Below are 17,674 nucleotides of genomic sequence, written 5' to 3'. Positions count from 1 at the left end.
TATCCCTCCGGGGGCTCCTAGCGGAGGGCTCTCTCTCGCTCCGCTCGTGCGATGACGAGGGCATGTCGAATGGGTCCCTTATGTTCATTTTGGCGTGTGATTTACCTCTTTGAGATTCGGATATTAAATCCTTGGTTGCCCTATATGCTACTGCTGCTGATCACACCATCCGTCCGGGTTATACGTAGCCAGATTCTGAAACCCAGACTGTTCCCTCTGAAGTGCACTCAACTTCTCCTTCAAGTACTCCCTCTGGTTCTGATGAATCCTATCAAAGCTCAACAAAAACGTTACAAGGAATAAAAAGTCCTCAACTCTCGCTTCAGCATCTTGTTCTTCGCCTGGGCCAATTGGAAGGGCCAACACATCAGCCACGGTGCTCGTAATCTCAAACAGCTTCTGCAGAATCCCGGATCCATGTAATCCAATACTCTCAACCCTCTCCAATCGAAGGACCACATTGCGTAATTGGGTGGATAATCGCTGGGCGGGGAAATGCATCGAGAAACCCTCGTGAGAGTTTTGCGGTACTGCAGACTGTAAAAGGCCTTGAGATAATGCAAGCTGCCATACCAAAATTCTCATCCATAATCGCGTGATGAACAGGTCAACATGCTGAAGTTCTGTCAAACCCCAGCCACTCGACACCAACGCGTTGTCAGTTTCCGCAGCATCAAACTCATCCTGGTCAAGCTGAGCTTGTTTATGCTCAATCCACGCAGCAGTCATTTCTGGAGCCGTAGCCTGTGGATCCTGTTGAGCTCGCCAGTGAGCCAGAAACGTATCATCCAAGACGCGGAACAACTCAATCAGCCGATTGAAGCCTTGATTGACGTGGGGAGGAAGTTCATGGTCTGTGGCCAGGACACTTGGGCTGAGATGAGGAAGAATTGCGGGATGGCCAGCTACTATGGTAAGGAAACGTTCGTGGATGGAAATCTCGCAGTACAGACGTTGTCGTGTGGCTAGTTCGTGGTCGGTCAGTGAGGCATCCTTGTATCGATCTAGGTCGAGCATTTGAATCATCGCAATGGCTTCTCGGAGAATGACAAAACTGCGGTCGAATCGCTTGAAGGCCATGAAACAGATCTCCAGGAATACGCATGTGACAATGCGTTTGACTGTCACTGGTAATCTCCCCAGAATGCCAATGCCCATCTCAGACTGTCTATGCGCTTTGAAGCTCAGGTTCATGAGCTCTGTGATTCTAACAGGTGCTTCGCCCTCTGAATCCCAAGATGTCTGCGTCAGATTGATAGTGACAGCAGCGTATGCGTAGACAAGCGCCGCATCCTCAAAGCTTTGATCCATCCTCTCAATTGCAGCCACGATTTCTGAAGGGAGAAGAATCGGATTGACAGGAAAAACAACGCGCTCATATTCGAGCAACAGATTGAGAAAAAAGTCTGCGGAATACGCCGACCCAATACTCGTCGGTATCGCATTATAAGCGACAGGTGAAGGATCATCAGTCTGTGGAGAAGCCGAATTGGACCTTGCATCGTCAGGCCTCGTCCCCTCTCGAATCTGCGCTACCAATCGGCCTCGCACGGTAGGTCTTCGCTTGGAGGTTGCAGCGGAGTAGACGCATGCGAGGTTGAGGTGGCCACACTGCGAACAAGGGACTGAGCCGCTGCATTTTACTTTGCGAACGCGACATGGATCGCAGGCTTTTGAGATTCTTCCCGTCATTGCTTGTTGATTGAGGAATGAAGTGATCGAGACGAGATGCGGAGTCGAGAGGCACGAGATTTATCACGCTAAGGGAGGCTGTTGGTAGAACCCCACATCGCCACATGCAGACGAGCTGAGTCTAGAGCCAAGCCTCAACTGGAGAATTACTGGGGTAGTGTCGGTATTTACACGTCACAACAGACAGGCCGAAAGCTTGTCTTGGGCCATTGTATTGGCAGCTGGTATACTGCCCGAGATGAGTTTATAAGAATGTGATTTTGAGTTGATGGCCCTGACAGTTGATGCTCACATGTTGCACAGTATGCAACACAATGGGAGAGGTATTGAACACTTCATCTCTTCTCGTACTAACAAATTAACGCTATGATAGATATTCTAAAACAATACATGACAATTTTATCTCATTCAGCAACCTAGGAAGCACTGCTGTTCACCTTTTCAACATACATAGCACTAGCCTTTTCCTTGGTCTGGAACTCGGCATCAAGACGCTCAATCTCAGTAGTCTTGAACTGGCGAGCAGGAACTCCACGCTCAAAGAGAACATCGAGCTCACCATAGGTTCGGCCCTTGGGCTCAGGAAGGCGGAAATAGGTCCAGACAGCACAGAGGAAGCAGGTTCCAGCCCAGAAGAAACCGGCCTTGGCACCCCAGTTCCAAGCAGAAGGGTTCAACATGCGAGGAGTGATGATGTTTGTCATGATTCCGACAATATTATATGTGTTTCGGGCGAGGACAACAGTCTTGGTTCGGAGACGGGTGGAGGACAACTCGGCGACGAGAGAGTAGCAGACGGGTCCGACGGTCGAATCGTAGGTGAAGGTGTAGATGAGAAGAAGAGACCCGATGGTCCATTGAGCGGCGACGTTGTCACGGCCAGCAAAGGCGACACAGCCGATGGTCAAGAGGAAGACGCACATGGCAAGCTGTCCATAGAGGTAGAGGGTTCGGCGACCGAACCAGCCCATAAGGAACCAGGAAAAGACAGTACCGACAGCGCCAATGGCGTACTGACCGAGAGACATGGAGAAGCTGTTCTCAACAGCCATGCCGGCCTGCTGGTAGAAGTAGGTAGAGTAACCCATAAAGGTAGCACCGCAGAGAGTCTGAATCATCCAAGTAACACAGACAATCTCAGTTCGGCGAAGACTGACACCCTTGAAGAGGTCAAAGTACGAGGTACCAGACTGAGCTTCCTTTTCCATCTCGTTGGTGTGAACCATCATAGAGATGGTCTCATCCGGCTTAAAGTCGACATTGCTGTTGCGGACGGTAAGACGCTCAAGTGATCTCTTGGCCTCTTCGATACGGCCGCGACGAACGAGCCACCAGGGAGACTCGGGAGCGAGGTAGATTCCGATGATGAGAGGAACAGGCCACATCCACTGCAAAGCAAAGGGAATCTTGTATCCAAGCTCGTCATCGCGAGTCACCATGGCGCGCAGGACACCAGAAGCGATGAACTGGCCGAGAACCCAGCAAAGGTTGACGTAGGTGGTAAGATAAGCGCGGAGATGAGTAGGGCAGACCTCAGAGGCGTAGGTAGTGGTGAGGGTCTGGAAAACACCCCAGGGAATACCGATAAAGATCTCTCCGATGAGAAGCTGAACAAGAGTCTCGGAGAAGAAGATGATAAAGATGAAGCCGATGCAGCCAATGAGAGCACCGATGAGGGTCTTGCGATAACCGAAGCGATCAGCGATGATACCGTTGAGGAAAAGACCGATGATTTGACCGCAGAGGGTTCCGTTGGAGAGACCAGATTGCCAAGCAGCCGTCAGTTGATATGTGCCGTCAGGCTGCTCAACACCAAACTTCTTCTGGAAGGGAGGATAGGCAAAGAGGTTGTTGAGGAGGACAACATCAAAACCCTCCATGATAATACAGAGGGAGAGAAAGATGGACCAGAGACAAGCTTTTTTGTAGAGCTTGAAGGACTGTAGCAGGCCCATGTTGTGCTCTGCCTCAGTAGCAGCAGCCGCTTCATGAGCGACGTTCGCGTCGACTGGCACCGCGACGGGGGCGATGCCATTGTCAACCTTGGTATCAGAAGACATTGTGAGAAGAGTGATCAGTCAAGAGTAGACTGTAGAAGATGAGATGAGAGTGATGATCTGAATGTGAATCAGTGAGCGACACGCGACATCTTATAGTTGGAGATGATCAAGGAGTTGAAGCTGTCAAGAAGCGAAAGAGACGGAGAAAAAATAAGGTCATGGTACAAAGTTTAGACATAATTGCTAGCGCAAGGAGTCAATTTTCGCGGGGTTGGCCGTGATAGGACCGGTGCTAGACCAGAGTGGTCTAGAGACTCAAGGCAAATGAAGCCATGTCGGGCCGTGCGTTCAGCCACATTTGGAGGTTTGACTCTCTGGCCTGACTCTGGGGATCTACTCCTTGTATCACCTCCCCCCATGGGGAGACAATCATGCAAATCTGGGGTTCGCTCATCGGACCGAGCATTGACCACTGAGACACCAAAAGTGGCGGAGATCAGCAGACGCTCGTGAACCATTGAGAAATGAAGACCAGAGATTAGTCTCTGGGGTTCTCGTCGGTCCGGTCAAGGGCCAATCAAGATTCAGCCATGTCGTCGGTCCGAGGTTGGACCAATGGTGTTGGAGGCGGAGACTCCATTGACTTTGAGACGAGGATGGGTTGCATTGCAGGCGGAAATGTCTCGTCGGTCCGAGCGAATGGTGCGGGGGAAGAGACCATCGTGACCTGGGGAAGATGAATGCGGGTGAATTACCATCAGACAATATTTAAATCTACTCGGATCGTTCTCTCTTTGCATGAAACAGGCCCTGAATTAAATCATTTTTCATTTATTGCATCTTCACAATGACTGTCAGCAGACGCTCAAAGCAATGGTGGAAGCAGGCCATCATCTACCAGATCTACCCTGCATCGTTCTGCGACTCCAACGGCGATGGCATGGGTGATCTCCAGGGCATTATATCCAAGCTAGACTACATCGCCAGCCTAGGCGTTGATGTCATCTGGGTATGTCCCATGTACGACAGCCCGCAGGTCGACATGGGCTATGATATCTCCAATTACGAAGATGTCTACGCTCCATACGGTACCCTCCAAGACATGGAAGAGTTGATCCGCAAGACACACGAAAAGGGCATGAAGATTATGCTTGATCTTGTGATTAACCATACTTCTGACAAACACGCTTGGTTCGAAGAGTCAAGACGCAGCAAAGATAGCCCCAAGCGTGATTGGTATATTTGGAGACCTGCCAAGTACTCCCCAGACGGCCAACGTCTTCCCCCAAATAACTGGCGCTCCAACTTCGGTGGCGGTAGTGTTTGGGAGTGGGACGAGACAACGGGGGAGTATTACCTACACCTCTTTGCGAAAGAACAGCCCGATCTCAATTGGGAGAACCCAGAGACGCGTCGGGCCATTTATGCTTCCTCAATGGAGTTTTGGCTCGACCGAGGCGTCGATGGCTTTAGAGTCGACACCGTCAATATGTACTCCAAACTCCAAGACTTTCCCGACGCGCCAATCACCGACCCCAAAGCGAAATACCAACCTGCAGGTCTTCTTTACTGCAATGGACCCCGAATGCACGAGTTTCTCGGCGAGATGAACGAGATTCTTGAGCGATATGGAGCTATCACTGTCGGAGAGCTGCCTCATACCCCGGATCTGGAAAAGGTCCTTCGATATGTCAGCGCCAAGGAGAAGCAGCTCAACATGGTATTCCAGTTTGATGTCGTGGATATCGGGTTTGGCAAGACACACAAGTACGAGACGACACCAAAGAATTATACGCTTCCTCAGCTGAAAGACGCTTTTGGTAGAACGCAGAGTTTGATTCAGGGAACTGATGCTTGGACGACTGTGTTTATGGAGAACCACGATCAAGCGCGTTCTGTATCACGCTTTACAAACGACAGTCCAGAATACCGAGTCGCAGGTGCCAAGCTTCTTGCCTTGCTGCAGTCTTGTCTGAGCGGTACGCAATATGTCTACCAAGGCCAAGAAATCGGGTCCGTCAATGCCCCGAAGGATAGCTACCCATTAGAGAACTACGTCGATATCGAGAGTTACCAGTTCCTCGATATAGTCAAGGAGCGATCAAACGATGAACAAGATATCGACAAGGCCTTCAATGCTCTTCAGCACCTAGCTCGAGATCACGCTCGTATCCCTATCTGCTGGAGTGACGCCAAGAACGGCGGTTTTTCTGAAGCAGTAGGCGAAACTGCCAAAGAACCATGGATGCAAGCCCATCCTCTATCACGCGAAATCAACGTAGCATCTCAGCTAGAAGATCCAAACAGCGTGCTATCATTTTGGAAGAAAGCACTACATTTCCGAAAGGAGTTCTCTGATCTGATGGTATATGGAGATTATAAGCTTCTTAGAAGGGAAGACCCTGACGTTTATGCTTTTGTCAAGGAGTCTCAGGTTGACGGTTCCAAGGTTGTGGTTGTTTTGAACTTTACTACTGAGGAGAAGACGTTGAGTCCCCTGACGGGTGAAGAGCTTGGTGTTGGTGGGCAAGAAGTCAAGTTGGTGCCTATTATGTCGACACATGCTGGAAAGGAGCAGACTGGTGTCTTGTCGCCGTTTGAAGGAAGGGTTTACTTGGTTACTTAAGCATGGCATAGACATAAATAATAAGCGTTTGAAGTTACTCTTAGGTGCATCGTCAAATTTTGTCTTCGTCATCGTTATACATTGAGCCTATAAATAGTCATGGGGAGCGAGAAAACGTGGGACCCTCATATGGGGTATCAAGATAAACTCAGCAAAAGGTATCCTAAGTTCCTAACTCATACTAATTACCCAAGGCGAGTGACCATTTAAAATCAAGGTCCTGAGTTTCCTTTACCCCCCTAGTCTCATTACAGGACCCATCCACCTGCAGACCAAGGTTGTTCCCAAGCTTTGTGAAATCGAGCCAGTAAATCCTCCAACCAATCTCATCAAAGGCTTGCGCCACCGCCATCGATCTCCTGCTCCCATCATTCTCGGCTATGAGCTATCCCTGTAACTCTCTCATCCATCTGCGCATCCAAAAAGCTTGGTAGCTGTTCTTCAGCAGGCGGCCTAATCCACGATGAATCTTGACGCAGCGGTATCCTCTCTCCAGCCTCCAGAACAACATCTTGCGATTCCGGCCTATCGTCGCTCGGCTTCAATATGAGCAAATCAGATTTTCCTTCAGTCTTGAATCTTTCGCCTGCGATTTCTCCTTGTACTGACCATTTCAGTTGATGCGAAACACGGATGTTGTATATCTGGAATGAGTGCGTGAACTCGGATTGCACAGATGTCCACCGTCGGGGGTAGCCTGTTTTCTGGCCAATGCGCAGGTTAGTTATTTCTCCAATATCTATGGGTTGAGAATCGGCTGTGAATGGGATCCGTATTGTATCGCTACGCTGTATGATAGCCTGGCTGAGTCCAAGGTCGACCTCTGTGCTTTCTGGTATCTGTAACCCCGCATGACAGATAATCGTCGTAATCGTGATTACACTGACGTGTGCCGACACGAGCTTGACGTCCTGTACTTCATCTCGAATAGCATCGCTCGTTTCTTCCCAGTTCGGCGACACCAGGAGCTTCAATGGTATCGGTGTTGGGTTATCCAGCTGAACGACCTTCGGCACTTCAACGAAAAGGTTGAACGTCAACGTGGGATCCTTCGAACTATGGAGAGATTGTTTGATCTTGTCTTTCCAAGAGACCTTGACATCTTGCATTCCAGGAATAAGCCGATGGTTAGAAACTGTACGCTCGTAGTAATATCGTTTAAGCCGAAAGTCTGCAATTGGAGATTCTGGAGTGACACATATGACTTTGAAAGGAAATGTAGCTTCCAGTACTTCTTCATGACCTTGAACAGTCATTGTGATCTTTGCCTTGACCACGTACTCAATAACCGCTGCCATATTCTTCGTCCGAAGCATGTATGATGGTGGCATATGATTCACGAGACCCAAAGGTGTAGAATCATTGACATATTTCTGAAGTTGAACAGTAAACGGCCATTTGTGTTTGTGTTTCGATGACTCGATGTGTATAGGGCCCCGGAAGATGATCTTTGGGCGATAGCAAAGGTCGAAAAGGCCTCGGTACTCTTGAGAGTTGTTGCCGATGACCCCAATTGTTCTCCCTCGTCCAAACATGCAAATGCTGACAGATGCGTCTGGGCTTATCGTTTGAAACTGTCGAAATACGTGGCCGGTGATGATATCGCCTGGAATGTATGCATCTTGATCCAGGCTAATGCCCAATAATGGGCCGGACCTGAGAGCTGTATGGATGTTCATTGTGCGATAAACGGTGTTGGAGATCAAGAGGAGTGTCGAAGCTTAAGAAGAAGCTTTGGATGTATTGAAGTCACACAAAAATTGATGATATGAGGCACCTGACTGCCCCATGAGGCACAATGCTCAGACCAAGGCTGAATTGTTGGAAGCGTCCAATCGCAAGGGTACATGGGACCCTCTTTTGGGGGCCAAAGTGATGAGAGTGACTCTTGGCTCATGCCAAGCAATCCCCCTGACGTAGAGAGTTTCAGATTTTATCCCTCCAGGCTAAAGATGGTATAGGGTGTATCAGACGAATTTATTCAAGAATAAGCAAAACTTTCCATAACTTTCTTTTATATATCTGAGTCTAGAGCTAGGGGGCTCACGAGGTCATGCTCACTAATAGAAGAGAGTTTAATATTCCTTCCGCGGCGTAAATAGATCATCCCGACATGCTATCGGAAGCCCGGACTAACCGGAGTCTAGATGATTTGCGCCGTAACAACGCAACTCAGCAAAACAGGATGCGACTGTAATACATAGCATGCCTTTCAAAACTTGTAATATTGGCAATAATTTTTATTCTGGGCTTTCAAAAAGATCAAACAAGTATTTGTGATCTTTATTGTGTTAACATTGAAGGGCCAGTATATTGCGTTTGACTTACGGTTTGTTGATAGTCGGGAATAATTAATAATCATGAAAATGTCCATTAGATTTACATAATTCTGCCGGTTAAGGTCAGCCCAGAGAAGTGAGTGGGCATTATTTAGTATCAAAGCTAAAGCCTTGAATGATTATTAAATAGTAATAAACTTGTTAATATAGAGATTTAGGATGGACAGATACTCATGATTATTCTGTTATAACTCATGACCGGCAAGCTCTTAAAGATTGCGACTAATTAGTAACACAAATTCTTAGGAACTATATGTAATGCTATGATCTCATAACTCCGCCACAAACGCATTCCTCCACACAGCTGCGGACTTTGAACAGCTATAATTCGGGTAGAGAGCCCCACAGATAGAGCACTTCATACTGTTCCAATTAGTCTATGACGGAGAATTCGGGGCGAGTGCAAGCAAGCTGGCATTGATCTCCCTACCAGCCACGTATTTATAATCAGCGCCACGCTTTAAATTATATAACGTTAACCAAACTCCGAGAGAGATTAATAAAGAAATCCCCCAGCGGATTGTTATATAAGTCTATATTTAGAGACTGGATTTTTAGCTTTCACACGCTATCTCCTACTTGACTACTGACCCCAGATAATAATGTCGCTTCCAGAAACCTACCAAGCGTTTAGACGCACAACAGGCGAACTTCCGAGGACCATTGAACCGTCTACTGAAAAGGTACCGCGAGGGCTTGGACCAAATGATGTGTTGATCAAGATCCACGCCGTGTCTCTCAACTTCCGCGATGTTGCTATGCTGAACGGCCGGTATCCAGTGGAAGTAGAAGAGCAAGGCATTCCATGCTCCGACGCTGCCGCAGAGGTTGTCGCAATTGGATCGGCGGTCAAAGACTTTTCTACCGGAGATCATGTATCGGTCATATTCGATCTAAATAACATGACAGGCTTTGATAATAAATCTTCTTGTGCCCTCGGAGGAGACACCGCTGGAGTTCTCCGCGAATACGCTATTTATCAGGACAAGTACCTGGTCCAGCTACCCAAGTACCTTCCATGGGAAGAAGTAAGAGATAGTAAGCCCCAGAGTCCCACCTGCTAACACCCGTTCATCAAGGCGGCTACCATCACCTGCGCTGGTGTCACGGCCTGGAACTCTCTCGACGGCCTGATGACGGGATCCAAGGCTCGTAGCGCCCTGTTGCAAGGTATGATTCACATCAATCACGAGTCCACAATACTCAAAACATGAAACAGGCACTGGAGGTGTCAGCATGTCTGCTCTGCTGATATGTGTTGCGGCGGGCATCCAACCAATCATCACATCTTCATCCGATGAGAAGCTTGCAGCAATCAAGAAACTAGGCTCTCAGGTCCGTGGTATCAACTACAAAACTACTCAAGACCAAGTATCGGAAGTCAGTCGGCTGACAGATGGCCGGGGCGTTGATTTTGTTGTTAACAACACCGGCCCAGCATCTATCCCCCAGGATATCAGCTTCTTGCGCCAACGCGGCGGCACTGTATCCTTGGTCGGTTTTCTAGATGGAACCGGTGGTGATTGGCAACCTGCTGCTATCATGGCACTGATGGGCAAGTCTGCTCGAATTAAGTAAGTTAATAGCATCTTTGAACCTGGGAACGTGCACTGACAGCAGACGTTTTAGGGGTATTGCCACTGGCTCTAAGGAGGATTATTTGAGCCTGAATAAGTTCTTGCAAGAGAACAAGGTCTCCCTTGCTCCGCTCGTGGACCGGGTCTTCTCGTTCGAAGACTCGCCAGCAGCTTTTGACTATCTCTACTCCGGCAAACACGTAGGAAAGGTCATCATCAAGCTCTAGCCCGTATTCGCTGTTGGATCTCATGGACGGCCTAAGAGTACTCCACCACAGACTGTCTCACCGATGTATAAATAGGGGAATCAAAGACTGCTTGATGAGATACTGCCAGCGCCAATAACCATCCTTCCGTGATCGACTACCTATTATATGTATCCTAATATTGAAGATACCCTGACCTTCTGAAGTATCTGATGAGTCTTGATTTGCCGATTTAATTGTCTACCACAAAATGATGGATATCCCTCCGGGGGCTCCTGGCGGAGGGCCTTTTCTCGCTCGCTCGCGCGGGCGATCTCTCCACCAGGGATAATTTCTGCCTTGACATTCCAAGTACGGATATTCGCATGTACTCATGCCGCTAGGCCTAAGCAGACCACTTCACGTACGATTTGTCGCACTTTCGCCTGTCTAGACTTTATAATCTTCAGTGATATACACACATATCCCGACAATCCCGCCGTTGACCCGAAGGAATCCAATCATGAAACCAGCGGTTAATATGCGCTGATGAAACGCGAAGAAGAATTCTAGAATAAATCGCGCATAAGGTCATGTAGAAGCTGGGATCTGCATTCAGGACGTGCATATTCCCCGACGCGAGCATTATCCAGTTCGAGTTTTCATTACCCCTTGCCAAGGAAACTGATACGAGGATAATTGGGAAAAGCGGTCTTATCACTGAGACATTTATTGATTGAGGCCTTCTCCCATTCCTTGTTCAATGAGAAAGGTTCCCGTCGACGATCTGCTGATTGATGTCAGTGCATTGGGGTGACTTACTCGTGTCTATCCGGATTGGTCTGACATGTAGATCTTTGCCGGAGAGTGGTAAGCTGAAGCGCCGCACAAGCATGACTAGCCGGGTGAACCCTTTTTCAGCGTGCGTGGAATTTCTAGAAGGAATTAAAGTGAGCGGCATGACATAACTCGGCATAGTGGCGTAGTTCTACCGCGCGTATGCCGACACATATTCTGCTGCATATCTTGGTAATATTCACTTACCATGTGCCAAGTATGACAGTTTAAATCACGTCTGGGGAATATCCGCCTTCCCCATGGGGGCTCATGAGAATTCTGGTTCTCATCACTAATGAAAACTCGCCGAATCTCACGACTCCAGACTCGAGGGACCTGATTTCGCGAAGCATTTGCATTCGTTTGCATTTGTCTGGTGATTAGAGGGGATCAGGGACCCAAAAGGTGGGTTATTATGGAGATTTGACTCTGGTGATGGAGTTTGCCAAGACGAGAATGGAGATGGTTTAGTCATAGAATGATGAGCCCATAATATGCCAAGAATGGTCCAAGTTTGCCTCGCGTTCATAAGGTCTTCTACGATGATCGCGATATGAATAGGAGAAAATGAAAAGTACAAGAAAACAGAACGCCTCAAGTTTACCGATGCATTTCATCTGGACTCATCTCGACGTCGTGTTAACGTTGGCGGCTAAATGAGGCTCAAATTCCTAGACGCGTCAAGACACGGCACTGACGTCAACCCCGGCATACCGAGCGACAAGAAAAGCACAGACTCTATCTCATTCGGTCTAATTTCATCACTCGAAGCAGTCCAAGGACCCCAAGTCTTGGAGCAGTGCACTCTCTGGTTAGAATCCGACTGGCCCGGACAACTTCCTCTGTGGATATCACCTCAATGTCTCACTCAGAGTGACCGAGTCTGCCCGAAGACTTATAGACCGATGTGGAAACGTTTCATAGACCCCCATGGGGCTTCCGTGCCTGGGGCGATATCCACCGAGGAATGGAGTCTAATGCAGCCTTGATTTCAGCGGCGATACTTGGTGCGGGCCAATCAAGATATCCTCTTCCATGACGTCTCAGCGTCTTTTGCCCAGCCCCTATCCTGTCGGACCATCGCTGCGCTATTTTGTACATATCGTGAGGCGAGTGGTATAAAGCTAGGGCAAATTCCACTTGTATTTGTTTCTTCATTCAGCTACTCTACATCATAACTCGTCAATTGTCTGGGTACAATCTTTCAACAACATCAATACAGTAAACATGGAGAAGCATGACGTCGCCAAAACTGCTGGACAGTTGCATGATCCTAGCTCTGATAGCGATGGTCTCAAACATGAGATTAGCTCTCAGGAGGGTCACGGCCATGACTTCCAGACTGTTCAAGAGTCTGCTGACAACACCAACATTTATTCCCAAGGCGGCAAGAATTTTCGTACACTGAAGCGATGGGATACCATCTTTATTCTCTTTGCCAATCAGATCGGTCTAGGTATCTTGTCACTGCCCTCGACTCTCAAGACCCTCGGCCTCGTTCCGGGTATCATCGCCCTCATCGGCATCGGTGTCATTTCGTGGTATACAGCCTATGAGTTGTTGCAGTACTACAGATTACACCCCCAGGTGCTGAACATCGTTGACATGACCCGCTTCGTGGGTGGAAGAACCCTGGAGAGTATTGCAGGTGCTATGATGATGATCCAGGTTATCTTCGTCGCTGCCTCAGCTATGGTCACCCTCTCAATTGCCCTCAACACAATCAGCAGCCACGCGGCCTGCACAGTTGTCTTCATCTTCATCTCTTGCGCAGCCTGTTACGTCTTCTGCATCCCTCGCACTACCAAGTTCGTGTCACATCTTGGTATCCCCAATGCTCTGAGCGTTCTGGCTGCATGCATTCTCGTCATGGTTGTTCTTGGTATTCAGGGTCCCAAGGGTGTCGATAACATGTCTGATTGGAAGAGGGAGATTGTCATTGTTGGGAATCCTACTTTCCGCGACGGTCTGAATGCTTGCCTGAAGATTGTCTTTGCTTACGCTGCCAATCTGAGCTTTGTTGTAAGTAAACCCCATACATAACCATGTCCCATACTAACAGACATAGGGCTATCTCGCTGAGATGACCAACCCACTAGAAGACTTCAAGTTCTGTCTGACTGTCCTTGAATGCGGTTCCATGACAATGTATGTCGTTTTTGCCGTCATCTTCTACTGTCTCGGAGCCGAATACACGACCTCTCCCATTTTGGGATCTACCTCGACGACCTTTGCAAAGGCTGCTTTCGGTATCGCCCTCCCCGCCATCTTCGCTACTGGCCTCGCTTACGGTCACATCGGATCCAAGTACATTTTCGTCAATGTCATGAGATGGACTGGAAACCTCAGCGAAGTCACCTCCAACTCTGTCAAATCTTGGTCAACCTGGATCGCTTCCGTCACGGGCTTCTGGATCGTTGTCTTTATTCTATCCAACGCTATTCCTGTCTTTGACTCGATTCTTTCCATCACATCCGCGACGACAATCTCTTGGTTTACTTACGGTTTTAGTGCCGTCTTTTGGTTTCATATGAACCAAGGTCAATACTTCCGTGACTGGAAGAAGATCTCTTTGACAATCGTCAACGCCCTCCTTATCATCATGTCACTTTTTATGAACGCAGCTGGTCTGTGGGCATCCATCACTGAACTTCTCGACATTTTCAACTCTGATGGTGGCGTTCGTGGTGTTTTCTCTTGCGGGGATAACTCTTGATGTTATTTACCTCTTGTACTATAACTTCTTTGAAGTAGCGTTTTCTCAATTACAGCAATTTCGTCGTTCACTGACTCCGTCTATCACTCATCGGAGTCTAAATTGGTTGTGATGCGTAGTATGGTTTGTGGTCATCCGATTGGAGGAAATGGTAATTGCTCCGTGTATCCTGATTTGATGGTGATAGATGTGTTATTTACAGTTGAGGCTCGTGGCTTAGAGCCTAAATTAGCAGACAAAACTTACCTTAGGGACCATGCGATGCCATCTTTGGTCCATGAATGGGGAATAAATTAAGCGTAAATAAAGTTCCAACTCCGCCAACTTCCAGTACCTTCTGGACCCTAAATCCGGCAATAAATTGGCAGATAAAGTACCGAAAGGTGCGCCTTGGCACAAGCGAAAATAGGTACACGACAGGGTTTGGTGCGCCCTTAATTGACATTAAACTTCCATAGGTAAAAATGCGCCTTCTGGATGACATTTGTTATACCCACGAACAAAAAATAAGGAAGAGCAAGCCTATATATAAGCCATAGAATTTCGTCAGAGAGTTCAGCGTAGAAAAACCATCATCTTTTCCGTTTCTCTTCACCAAAATGACTCGCAACGCTTCTTCCCCGCCTTTCACCATTCGAAGCCACCAACCCGGTGACATGGGGTACATAACCTACAGGCACGGTGCAGTGTACGCACAAGAATACAGCTTCAATTATCGATTCGAATCTCTTATTTCAAGAATAACTGCCGATTTTCTCGACAACTTCAAGCCCGACCTGGAAGGCTGTTGGATTGCTGAGAGGAACGGGTCATTCCTCGGCTGTATCATGTTGGTTCAAGACAAAAAGCCAAAAACTGCAAAGCTACGACTCCTATTGGTGGATGAAAGCGCAAGAGGTCTTGGTGTCGGAACGGCCTTGATCCAGAAATGCATCGATTTCGCAAGAGAAGCTGGGTACGAACATATCGACCTTTGGACGCAGAGCATTTTGGAGGGCGCGCGACGACTGTATAGAAAGGCTGGGTTCGAAATGATTGAGACGCAGAGTCATAATGATTGGGGCGTGGAATTGACAGGGGAATTCTGGACATTAACGCTATGAGGACGAATTGGGGCGATGGCTGGGTGGGAAAGCACTAGGCTTGAAAGGGCGATCATTTAGAACGGTGGCACGAACACGGGGTAGGCGTTTTCTCAATTCATTCACTGTGCCGACGCTTTCATCGCCGTATTCCCGATCCCGAAGATCATTTGCCTCGCAGGATCGCACTCATAACTGTTCGTGTGATGTCGATGACTGAACCTATAAAAGAACTGACAACTAAGTACGAATACCACCAGGAATGCTCGAATAGACAGGAATTTAAACCAAGGAGTCAGTCCACACAAAGCTGCTCTGAATGCCACCCTGAGGGCGCGCCTTCCTCAACCACTGCTACGCAGTTGGGAAGCCCACGTGGCAGACAAGCTTAAACAGCGACGACCAATGGTAGAGACAGCGTCGTCCAAAAAGGGAATATGCACTGAATGGGAAACTCTGGATGACAGTTTCGAACGGAGAAGAGCCGAAATCACTACATTGTTAGTATACCGGCCAGATTTGTTAACCTCAGGCTGGCGTGAATTTGTAGTATAAATAAAATAAAACCACCGCTTCGCCTGATGCAATAAAGACCCTCAGTCCCCGACACTCAATGCTATAATTGCTATCATTATGTATCGTTGCCAAACCAGTATACTCATTACGCCGACTCGCCAGTTTCCAGACTATAACATTGGTTGCCGTCTCGTAATCAACGATTGAGCTTATCTAAAAGGTCTATAATCAAGAGAAAAACGACGATTGTACAGCCTGTATCCTCTCAGACAAGACTTGCCAATCCCTTAAGTGAACTATAATTCTGAGCGCCAATCTATCCATATATTGCGCATTTCGAGAGAGCAGAGTGAGGGCAGCTTCCTCTTTAGCGCCTAGCGTCAATTTCAACATCGGCATAGCCTGCCTTAACTATGAACTGATTCGGAGTGAAAAATGCTTTAACAATTTGCCTCGCCCCCCCAAGGGGGAAAGCTAGGGTATTAGAAGTGGGCAAGCGTTTCCAATTCCTGACGTCTCGACGCTCTATTTGGGAAGGGGCTTTCGAATCAGGGCCAGATCGTCGCTGTTGGCTTGAACGGCGGTGAGATTGTCTCCAGTTACTGGCTGATTCGAAGTAGACATATGTTTCGTGTAGTTGAAGCTTTGTCTTCCATCATGATGCGAGTAGATTGAAGTGTTTGAACTTCTACGAGATCATCAGGACTGATAGACCGAAGACGAGTCACTCCCTTGACGTAGATGTTGATGGACTAGTAATTCCAAGGTGCTCCTGGGTCTTTTGAAGTTTGGCGACTGGCCTTTAAACCCGTGTTCCAGGCTCTTTGTTAGTGTTGGTGTTTTGTAAGTAGAAGCCACTAACTCACTCAGTTTGTTGATTTCTGTTCGACCATGCGTGATAGACGTTTTGGGGATATCCCCATATGATGATATCAGTGCTGTCAACTGAGACTTGTTTTTGTTTGATTCAACAGCGACTAATCTATCGTGGCCTTCATCGATGGTGTGTTGAGTTACACTTGGTCCAGGAGGATTGAATTGTCTTCCTTCAGAATCGACTAAATTCCCCTTGGCAATAGCCGAAGAAAGTGAATGATCCCCCGGTAGAGTCTTGTCTTCAGCGTCAAGCATCGTATCAGCATCTCCCATGGAAAGTAAGAATCGAGGGTTTGATGACTGGGTGGGTAAGGACTGGACGCTAGAGTTTGAAGGATTGAAGATACCCTGTGGTTCCGAGTTGCAGTCCGGCTGGTCCATGGACTCGTGAAGGGATTTCAGTGATTCTTCCGAGTCACTCTTTTGTAAATTGCCCTCTTGTTGCTCTTCCTCTAGTTGCAATTCTGGTGATTTTGGGAAGTCTAGAGAAATGGGAATATCATCAGGGCTCTCGTTGTTACTGGTAAGTATGACATCCGAGGTAACAGGCTTAGGGCGGCTCGATTGATAGCTATTCAAGGTATTGGGAATATCTGTTGTCTGATGGTCGAGCGTAGACACAGCTAGTGAGATTGAATACTTGGCGGAACTGGTAGGAAGTTCATTCGGTTGAACTTCAATAAAATATGTCCTTAACTGGTACTCGTCCCAGTCCTCCAACTGTGATTGCTTCTGAGTGACAAAAGCGCTTCCATCATTTAGACACAGACTTTTTCTGAAGGTGTCAGTCTTTGGTTGAAGTATGGGAAACCGACACGAGAATTCTGAAATAATAGTACTCGTTCGGAAAGGCTCTGATGGTAGAAGATTGATCATGACATCGGTGTCTTTTTGTAGTTTTCTTTTTGTCTTATTTAAAGTAGACTTCTTAAATAAAGACGTTAAGCGGTTTAGTGACCAAGACAGAGAACTTGGTTTTCCACTTGGGCTATTTATACAGGTTGTTCTTGTTTTTCGATATTTAGGCATAATGTTAAAACCAGTAATATAATAAAAGAATAACAGAAAAAAGAAGATAAATTTATTAAGTACTGCTTAGTAATATATAACTAAAGTCAGAGTATAACTAGTTATTGAAATATCTAGTTATTTTGTAAAACGGGAAAGGGATATTAATAACAGCTGCCTCCTAGAACCCTGATAAAGCACTAACTCTTCAGGCTTTGCT

The 17,674-nt window shown here is 47.5% G+C and overlaps 8 protein-coding genes across 8 annotated transcripts; 4 read left to right on the top strand and 4 right to left on the bottom strand.

The window, feature by feature from the left end:
• Window positions 1-147: 147 nt before the first annotated feature.
• FSUBG_13322 (transcription activator) lies at window positions 148-1,692 on the bottom strand (the record flags this gene model as incomplete). Its single annotated transcript, XM_036678201.1, has 1 exon — window positions 148-1,692. The coding sequence occupies one exon, from the start codon at window positions 1,690-1,692 to the stop codon at window positions 148-150; it is 1,545 nt and encodes a 514-aa protein (XP_036531217.1).
• Window positions 1,693-2,108: 416 nt separating this feature from the next.
• FSUBG_13321 (major facilitator superfamily transporter) lies at window positions 2,109-3,752 on the bottom strand (the record flags this gene model as incomplete). Its single annotated transcript, XM_036678200.1, has 1 exon — window positions 2,109-3,752. The coding sequence occupies one exon, from the start codon at window positions 3,750-3,752 to the stop codon at window positions 2,109-2,111; it is 1,644 nt and encodes a 547-aa protein (XP_036531216.1).
• Window positions 3,753-4,539: 787 nt separating this feature from the next.
• Window positions 4,540-6,318, top strand: FSUBG_13320 (glucan 1 6-alpha-glucosidase; the record flags this gene model as incomplete). Its single annotated transcript, XM_036678199.1, has 1 exon — window positions 4,540-6,318. One exon carries the CDS (start codon window positions 4,540-4,542, stop codon window positions 6,316-6,318), a length of 1,779 nt encoding a protein of 592 aa, XP_036531215.1.
• Window positions 6,319-6,686: 368 nt separating this feature from the next.
• FSUBG_13319 (uncharacterized protein) lies at window positions 6,687-7,997 on the bottom strand (the record flags this gene model as incomplete). Its single annotated transcript, XM_036678197.1, has 1 exon — window positions 6,687-7,997. The coding sequence occupies one exon, from the start codon at window positions 7,995-7,997 to the stop codon at window positions 6,687-6,689; it is 1,311 nt and encodes a 436-aa protein (XP_036531214.1).
• Window positions 7,998-9,259: 1,262 nt separating this feature from the next.
• Window positions 9,260-10,461, top strand: FSUBG_13318 (uncharacterized protein; the record flags this gene model as incomplete). Its single annotated transcript, XM_036678196.1, has 4 exons — window positions 9,260-9,685; window positions 9,737-9,827; window positions 9,877-10,231; window positions 10,287-10,461. 4 exons carry the CDS (start codon window positions 9,260-9,262, stop codon window positions 10,459-10,461), a joined length of 1,047 nt encoding a protein of 348 aa, XP_036531213.1.
• Window positions 10,462-12,483: 2,022 nt separating this feature from the next.
• Window positions 12,484-13,972, top strand: FSUBG_13317 (neutral amino acid permease; the record flags this gene model as incomplete). Its single annotated transcript, XM_036678195.1, has 2 exons — window positions 12,484-13,278; window positions 13,325-13,972. 2 exons carry the CDS (start codon window positions 12,484-12,486, stop codon window positions 13,970-13,972), a joined length of 1,443 nt encoding a protein of 480 aa, XP_036531212.1.
• A 599-nt stretch (window positions 13,973-14,571) lies between these two features.
• FSUBG_13316 (GNAT family n-acetyltransferase) lies at window positions 14,572-15,075 on the top strand (the record flags this gene model as incomplete). The annotated part of the gene is made up of 1 exon (XM_036678194.1): window positions 14,572-15,075. One exon carries the CDS (start codon window positions 14,572-14,574, stop codon window positions 15,073-15,075), a length of 504 nt encoding a protein of 167 aa, XP_036531211.1.
• Window positions 15,076-16,095: 1,020 nt separating this feature from the next.
• Window positions 16,096-17,322, bottom strand: FSUBG_13315 (uncharacterized protein; the record flags this gene model as incomplete). Its single annotated transcript, XM_036678193.1, has 2 exons — window positions 16,096-16,172; window positions 16,437-17,322. The coding sequence occupies 2 exons, from the start codon at window positions 17,320-17,322 to the stop codon at window positions 16,096-16,098; spliced, it is 963 nt and encodes a 320-aa protein (XP_036531210.1).
• Between the last annotated feature and the right edge of the window lie 352 nt (window positions 17,323-17,674).

Source organism: Fusarium subglutinans, assembly GCF_013396075.1.
Source record: "Fusarium subglutinans strain NRRL 66333 chromosome Unknown NRRL66333_c0000330, whole genome shotgun sequence".
Lineage (NCBI taxonomy): Eukaryota > Fungi > Ascomycota > Sordariomycetes > Hypocreales > Nectriaceae > Fusarium > Fusarium subglutinans.
The sequence above is the reverse complement of the archived record's forward strand: the minus strand, read 5'-3'. Positions and strand labels throughout refer to the sequence as shown.